This window comes from Lolium rigidum, chromosome 6, assembly GCF_022539505.1.
Source record: "Lolium rigidum isolate FL_2022 chromosome 6, APGP_CSIRO_Lrig_0.1, whole genome shotgun sequence".
NCBI classification, from domain to species: Eukaryota; Viridiplantae; Streptophyta; class Magnoliopsida; order Poales; family Poaceae; genus Lolium; species Lolium rigidum.
The window spans coordinates 12,055,545-12,064,469 of record NC_061513.1 but is presented as its reverse complement, the minus strand read 5'-3'; the positions used below and the strand labels follow the sequence as shown (position 1 = coordinate 12,064,469).

General features: G+C 46.6%; 1 protein-coding gene across 1 annotated transcript; it reads right to left on the bottom strand.

Moving 5' to 3' along the window:
• Positions 1–305: 305 nt before the first annotated feature.
• Positions 306–8,577, bottom strand: LOC124659017 (receptor-like protein 15). The gene is made up of 3 exons (XM_047196986.1): positions 8,175–8,577; positions 7,931–8,077; positions 306–2,368 (listed from the first exon to the last, which is right to left on the bottom strand). Exons 1-3 carry the CDS (start codon positions 8,575–8,577, stop codon positions 306–308), a joined length of 2,613 nt encoding a protein of 870 aa, XP_047052942.1.
• Between the last annotated feature and the right edge of the window lie 348 nt (positions 8,578–8,925).

Genomic DNA, 8,925 nt, shown 5'->3' with positions numbered 1-8,925 from the left:
GAACAGCTTCACGGTGTAGGGGTACTTGCGTAGCGGTACTGGTACAGTAGTTCTAGATGGCAACATTACCCACTCAAACTCTTGGGTACTCATGGCACTCTTGTTTCATCAACGAAATACAAAGCTCAGTTAATTTCAAACCACAAGATTAAGCTCAGCTTATTTACTCACCTTCTTATAGCAGAAGGATCCTTTGAAGTTACAGTTTCTCCAAAGCAACAATAGATAGAAGGATTTTACAAATGCGCACACCATCAAAAAGAAAACTCCGATTACACCCACAGGTTAGGCTCCAATACTACCTATTACATTTTGAGAATAACACGCTGTCCAAATGAATGACAGAATGAAAATATGACGGTGACCCAAAATGTCAAGACGAATGAAACGGCGCTGACCACGAACAGGATTGGGTCAGCATGACCAGGCGAATCTCCTACGGTACCACTCCGTACCACGGGAGCTGAATTGGGAGTGCATGCTCTAAGGTTGTTGTTCCCTTTGTAACTGTCGATGTCAAATGAGCCAAACTGACCAGAGTCAGGTAGACATCCCGATAGGTTGTTGTATGATACTGAGAACACCTCTAACGATGATAGCCGGGTTAACTGCCATGGTATTGATCCACTCAGTCTGTTTTCTGATAGGTCTAAGCTTTCAATCTCGCTCAAGTTTCCGAACGATGTAGGAATAAGTCCACTAAAGAAATTGTTTGATAAATTGAGAGACTTGATATAGCTCAAATTTCCTATCTCATGTGGAATATCACCTGACAACATGTTTGCAGATAAGTCAATGCCAGACATCGCCGTGAAGAAGTTGTGGCCGTATGTGTATCGGTTCCGTTTAGTTGTGAAGGTGAAGCCTTGGAGGTCATATTGATTGTCATATTTGTAGAGACCATCTTCCCAAGTCACTCTAGCACCAGCATTGGGCCAAAGTTGGATAGCCTCTTCAAATGGAATGCCACCAATACATGGTGGTATGGAACCCGAAAGGCTGTTGTGTGAAATGTCTAGTATAGTCAAGTCTTGGAGACGACAGATATTTGAAGAGATCTGCCCTTCAAACTTATTCCAGCCTAATAGAAGTATACTGATTTGAGGAAGACGTTGTGTAAACTCAAGGTCGCCTCTGAAATTATTATCGCTGAGATCCAAAGTTGTAATGTAGGAGTTGTTGAAAAAAGCATCCGGCGAGCCTGACACCGAATTCCCAGATATACTAAGAAACTCGAGTAGTAATGTACTACTGCTGCAGTTTGGCATGCGCCCTGTAAAGTAGTTGTCTGACAGGTCTAACATCAGTAAACTTGTTAATGTGCAAATCCCTGGGGAAATGTCGCCAGTTAAACCATTACTAGCAAGGCTCAAAGCTTCCAGTGAAGGAAGGTCCCAAGATAAAGTGTCCAGTTCTCCCGACATCTTATTATCATGTAAATCAATAATTTGGACACTATTACCAGACAGATTTCTGGGGAGAGTTCCTTCAAATCTGTTGCCGTCCAAGTATATTCCCCACACAGAGGACAAGTTACTGGCCCCGCCAAGGATCATTCCGCCAAGACTGTTGTTTGAGAGCTTCAAAATATTCAGGGCATGACAATCACTGAACAAGCAAGATGGTACATCTCCTGTAAACTTGTTGTTTGATAGGTCCAAAAATTGAATCATGCCAATGTTGCACAATGAAGATGCCACAACTCCAGATATAATATTATGAGAAACATCAAGAATCCTAAGTCTCGGAAACATTGAACTGATATTGGCCGGTAACTGCCCTTCAATATGGTTCAGAGATATGTTCAGCAATTGAAGACTACTTTGGTGTTGCGAAATCGGATCTAGTGATCCAACGAGTGTGTTGTTTGAAAGATCCAGGTAAGCAAGTGTCGCTACTGTTTTGAACAACCAATTGGGCATGGTTCCAGGCAGATTATTGTTGGACAGATCAAGAACCTGTAGGTGAGGCCGTGTGCGTAGAAAATTTGGCTCCGTAATTATGCTCTTGTCAAGGTTACAGCAAGAAAGTTTTAGTGTATTCAGTTCAAAATTAGGTACCCAACCATGAAGTTTCACTTGGACAACCAAATCAGTATTCATAGACAGATCTATCTCTTTGAGGTTGCTACAGTTTCGCAGCCAGAAGAAATCAAATTTACCGCTTAGCATGTTTCCCGATAACTTGATTGTCTGAAGCAATGAGGAACACTTCCAAGATGAGTTTATAGGTATATGTCCTTGAAAGTCATTATGTGAAAGATCCAGATATTCAAGGCTTGGAAGCTCAAATAGGGATGTAGGGACGCTACCAGTCAATTGATTTGATCCCAAACGCAATTTTCGCAGCTTCCGAAGATTTCCCAAACCTGCCATGCATGTATACTTGTCTTACAACAAGTAAAAAAAATCAATTGCACCAACTGTAAAGTGTTAAGGTACTGCTAGGGATTTAGTATATCACACACACAAGCATCCGGATTACACGCAAAGAGGTTCGAATTGGGAGGAAATATCTGGATTACAACAAGGAAGGAAATATTCGCCGCCGCCGCCGCCAGGTTCTGATCCCAATGGATGTCCTTCTTGTCTTTGCTTTCTGCCTTAAGTAGACTTTGCTCCTGCGCCGTCCGAACCTGATCAGGTCCAGTCCTTGCCCAGGTACTTCCTGTTGGGCTGAATCATGCGCTTCGGCCTTGTGTTCCTTGAAGCGAGGCCCATAGTGTCTTGCAGCCCAGGTGTAGCAGCAGGGCTGCTAACATCCCCCGTTCCTTGAGAAACGGCTTGTCCCCAAGCCGTTGATGCGGGGAAACGCTGCTGCAGCTCCACAAGCATCTTCCCGGGTAATGTCAGTGGCCATGGGGTCGGACCACTCAACCTGTACTTGCTCACGCATGCCATTTGCAGAACGATGCCAGCGACGAGCTATGACCCTCACAGGGAAAACAAGATGATCAGGTGGAGTAGGAAGAGTAGTGGACGCTGGAGTACCTGGTTTCAAACACTTGCGCAACTGGGACACATGGAATACAGGGTGTATTCTTGACGAAGAAGGAAGATCCACTTTGTATGCCACTGGATTGATGCATTTGATGACGTTGTAAGGCCCATAGTATCTGAAGGATAGCTTGTGATTTGCTCGACGTGCTACTGACACCTGAACATAAGGTTGGAGTTTGACAAACACCGCATCTCCCACATCAAATGTTCTTGGTGTTCTGTTCTTGTCAGCTTGTTGCTTCATGAGTTGCCGAGCATGATGAAGATTCTGTTGCAGTACTTGTTGCATCAGCTTGCGTTCATCGATCCAGGCTTGCAGCGTTTGGTTTTTGCAGACTAAATCTGTCTCGATCCCCCAGTGACTTGGTTCATGGCCATATAGAGCAACGAAAGGAGATGTTTTCAATGCAGAGTGGTAACTAGTGTTGTACCAATACTCTGCAAGAGATATCCATGTACTCCATTTGCGCGGACAGGCATGAGTGAAACAACGCAAGTAAATTTCCAGCACCTGGTTCACTCTTTCTGATTGCCCATCCGTAGCAGGATGATAGGCCGAGCTCATCCTTAGTTCTGTCCCCATACGACCGAACATTTCTTGCCGGAATTGACTAGTGAAGATAGGATCTCCGTCGGACACCATGACCTTGGGAAGGCTGTGCAACTTAAAGACATTGTCCATGTATGCTTGCTGCGACAGGTGGCTGCTGTGAAGGGGTGACGGAGCGGAATGAAGTGTGCGTATCGCGTGAACTTATCAACGACGACCATGATGCAGTTGGTGGAGCCGGATGGCGGGAGACCCTCTATGAAGTCCATGGTGACCATCTTCCATGCGCCGTCGGTGTGGGCAATGGCTCCAGTGAGACCTGGGTATTTTACTCGCTCGAGGCTTTGCTTGTTGACGGATCATGCAAGTTTGCACGAATTCTTTGATCCGCGCCTTCATTTTTGGCCACGCAAAGAACCGACGAGTTCGCCGATAGGTGACAGGGAATCCTGAATGGCCCCCAGCCTTGCTTGCATGGAACGCTTTCATGATCGATTCTTGCATCACTGTTGCGCCGCCCAGCCAGATACGCTGGCGGAAATAGAGAAGGTTGTCTCGTAGAGAGAATCGACCTTTAGGGTCGGGATGTTGTTGCAGTTGTTGGATCCAACGGGTGGCATGCGGGTTTGAAGCATAACTAGCACGAACATCCTGCAGCCATTCAGGTTGACATACCGAAATTGCTGACACTTCTTCGGATTCTGGGTGTTGACGACGAGAGAGAGCATCGGCGGCTCTATTTTCTTCACCCTTACGATAGCAGATTCTGTAGCGCAGGCCCAATAGTTTCGTGAATGCCTTCTGCTGCCAAACTGTAGTCAATCGTTGTTCTTCTAAGTGAATGAGACTTTTTTGGTCCGTGCGAATCAAGAATTCTCCATTGTGCAAGTAGGGTCGCCATTGTTCTATTGCCATCAGTATTGCGAGGCATTCCTTCTCGTAAGTTGACAACCCACGGTGTCTTGGCCCCAAAGGTTTGCTCATATAAGCAATGGGGTGTCCATTTTGCTGTAAAACTGCTCCCACTCCCGTGTCACATGCGTCTGTGTCAATGACGAATGGCTTGGAGAAATCTGGAAGTGAAAGGACTGGGGCTTCTATCAGTCCTTGCTTGAGCAGCTGGAATGCAGTGTCAGTTTCTTCTGTCCACACGAATGGAGCATTTTTCTTGAGCAAGTTGAAAAGGGGGCGAGCAAGTATCCCAAAATGGCGCACAAATTTCCTATAATAGCCGGCAAGGCCTAGGAAACTGCGCACATCTTTGCTTGACCGTGGTGTTGGCCATGATGCCACCTTGGAAATTTTAGAAGGATCCGATGATACGCCTGTAGCATTGATCACATGTCCCAAGTAAGATATTTGTTGTTGGCCAAACGAACATTTGGACATCTTGACTTGCCAGTGATCACGACGCAACATGCATTCAAGCACTGCTGTCAAATGATGTACATGATCTTCGAGAGAAGTGCTATAGACCAATATGTCATCGAAGAAAACGACAACACATTTTCCGAGCAAAGGCTGCAATGTATTGTTCATGGCTCCCAGGAATGTAGCAGGTGCACCAGCCAGGCCAAATGGCATTACCTTGTACTCCCAATGCCCTGAATGTGTTTGAAATGCAGTCTTGTGCTCTTCGCCCTCGGCCAACCTGATCTGATGATAACCAGCACGTAGATCAAGTTTTGAGAACCAACTAGCCCCAGATAATTCATCCAGTAGTTCGTCTATGATAGGTACAGGGTATTTGCTGACCACAGTCATTGAATTGAGAGCTCTATAGTCAACACATAACCTCCAGGTTCCATCCTTCTTCTTCACTAGGATAGCTGGAGAAGAAAAATTGCTGGTACTTCTTTGAATAACACCAGATTGGAGGAGCTCTGCCACCTGTCTTTCTATCTCAGATTTCAGCTCTGGCTTGTGTCTATAAGCTCTCGTATTTACCGGTTGAGCTCCTGGCATCAAAGGTATACTGTGATCACAATTGCGGCGAGGTGGTAAAGAGTCTGGTTCAGCAAAAACATCTGTGAACTTATCAACAACTTGCTGGATTTGTTCTGGAATGATCTCCTCAACCATTAGCTGACCATCCAGAGCATACACATGCACAAGGTGCGCTGCAGACCCTTTCTTACAAATGGTTTGCAGCTCTGTGGCCGAGATTGCGGCACACTGTATGTTATCTGAACAATGGCCTTGCAATTTAAATTTCCCACCAACTGACTGAAACTGCAATGTTTTGGCGACCCAATCAATATCAGGGTTATGCTCTTCAAGCCAGTCCATCCCGAGGATTGCATCATATGTACCCAGGGGCAGGATCTTAAGATCTGTGAAGAATTGTTGGCCTTGAGAAAACCAAGCACACTGTGGGATATAAGAAGTGCATGTATGTTGAGATCCATCTGCCACGTGCACCCTACAAGCATTCTTCATAGGAACAGCTCCAGTCAATTTGGTTGCGAGTTGCTTGTTGACAAATGAAGTAGAGCTCCCTGAATCCACTAACACCAGGATTTCGTGTCCTTGCATTTTTGCATGCAACTGAATTACTCTAGCTGACCCAGACGATACCCCAGCAAAAGCTTGTACAGAAATGGAGCAAACTGTCTCTGTTTCTTCAGAAGCTGGTTCACTTTGCATATCACCAGTGACTTCATCCATGGAGAATAAAGCGAACAATTCCTCTACTATATGCATTTGTACTGTGGAAGGACATGTATGTTCCTGGCCCCATTTTTCTCCACATTTGAAACACAACCCTTTTGCACGACGATAGTTGCGAAGAGCAGCAATTTTATCATCATTGTATTTGCGATTACCTTCCACTGTTTTCTGTTCCTCTGTCCCAGGTGCAGCTTTGGCCAGAGGGGTGCGTTGTTGGTGTTGGAATTGCTTCACAGGAAATCTGGTAATGCGCTGATCGGTGTTATATGGCTCGTACTGAATTTCCCCATCAGCAACCTCCTCTTGCAACAATGCCAGAGAACATGCCGTGTCCAGATCATTAGGTCGTTGAACCATGACGATGGAGCGAATATCGGGTCGGAGTCCCTCGATGAAACGTGTCAAGAAATAATATGGGTGAGTACAATCAGAATATGAAACTAAGTGATTCATCAGAATATCGAAACGTTCTATGTAATCAGCGACAGTGGTTATCTGTTTAATGGTGTAGAACTGACGGATCAACAATTGGTGTCGATCACGTCCAAATCTCGTGCATAAAAGTGATGTGAAAGCAAGCCAATCTAAACCAGCTAATTTCTTAACTACAGATTGTAGCCATATGCCAGCGGCACCCGTGAAATGCAGGGTAGACATCGGAACCCAATAAGTTTCATGAATGGAGAACATGTGGAAGTACTGCTCAGCGAGAGTCTTCCAGAGATTAGGATTCTCGCCGTTGAACGACGGAAAATGCATCGTGGGTGCCGTGGTGCCCAATCCCGCCATGATTTGGCCAGAGGCGAGATTGGGGTCAGATGAACTTGCTGACAAAGGATTTTGGAACGAGAGCATACCCTTGACCGGGGAATCGGCCGATGAAGTCGATTTCATCGACAGAAATCCCCCGGGATTGGCGTGCTCGCCGTGGCCGACTGGCCCGTGGATCTCCCCGTCGTTAGATGTGGACGGTGCGCCGAGGTGCGTCGACGCTGATCCACCCGGGCCGCGGGCGCCGAGAGATGCGCGCGCTCGAGATCGATCACCGAGGCGTGGAGCTTGGCGAGCGGGCCTCCAGATCCGTCTTCCAGCTACATAGATCGGTGAGTTGCCCCGACTGCGCCTCGAGTTTCTGCTCCAACTTCGCCTGCGTCGCCATGACGGCGTCCTTGCTCGACATGACCGCGGCCTTGAGGTCGCTGGTATCCTGCTTGATCTGATCTAGATACTCCTTCAAAGCCGGATCCATGGCTCCCAACAAGCGGCGCCGATCCGCCGTGTATCTCCGAGTTTCCAGGACTGAAATGGACGGATTGTGGTGGGGGTTTGGTGGGGATCGCTGGCTATCTGATACCAGATGTTAAGGTACTGCTAGGGATTTAGTATATCACACACACAAGCATCCGGATTACACGCAAAGAGGTTCGAATTGGGAGGAAATATCTGGATTACAACAAGGAAGGAAATATTCGCCGCCGCCGCCGCCAGGTTCTGATCCCAATGGATGTCCTTCTTGTCTTTGCTTTCTGCCTTAAGTAGACTTTGCTCCTGCGCCGTCCGAACCTGATCAGGTCCAGTCCTTGCCCAGGTACTTCCTGTTGGGCTGAATCATGCGCTTCGGCCTTGTGTTCCTTGAAGCGAGGCCCATAGTGTCTTGCAGCCCAGGTGTAGCAGCAGGGCTGCTAACATAAAGGGCTGTTCGTTTCAGTACCTGTATTTTGAAGAGATCCACTCATGTTATTTCTGCTGAGATTTATGACCTCCAGAGAAACGAGTTTGCTAACAGATCCTGGGATGCTCCCTATGAAATAGTTGTTCCTGAGGTTGAGATGCTTGAGCTTACTTAATCCTTGAAGACCTGGGAGATTGTTTGGTTCACAATAAGACCGTATGTCATCAAATTTATAATGGAATAAGGAAATTAGTGTTTGGTGCAAGCAACAGCAGTCACATACCATCGAAATTCTGTAAACAAGCGAAATTTGCAGAGAAATCCAGTAGCTGTAGCTCCGGAAACGAAGAGAAGATTGTCAAGTTCATGTTCCAGTATTGGGCTTGCACAATTTCGGCAGGCATGGAACCATCCGATCCTTTGATAGGGATTGGCTCGTAGATCTGGAAAAGATGGAGGCGCGATATTCGCCCTGTGCTATTGTCACAGGTGATTTTTTCCCACGAGCAGCAGTCATCACCGTGCCCCCACGATGTGGGAACATAGGAACTCACGCTCACGAGCAAGGATCTAATATCCATGAGGGCCGCTCTCTCCTCCATGAAGCATCCTGAAGAATATAGAAACATGGAGTGCGCTACACACAGGACCAGGAAAAAACTTCCCCATGAGAAATAGCAGCCCATTTGAATGAAAACAGTTTTTTCTTATCACGTGGTCTGTTCTAGGCAGTGTGTTTGAGAGCATGCTTATTGTTCAGCTCCTTCTGGTGTTTATAGTTGGCTACGCGAGACTTCAAGTCATCCTTGGTCAAGGAAGCTGTGCTTGTACAGAATGGCATTGTTGACTCGTTGAGGAACAGTTTGTTCAAGTCCTCGACAAAGACAACACACTAGTCAGCACGTAGTGACTAAACTTGGACCATGACCGCACCATCAAATATTGATCTTGGCAATGCTTCAGACACTTCCCCGGCTTAAGAGTACCAAACCTATTGCGGCCAATACGGGCAACATTTTGGAGGTGACCACAAA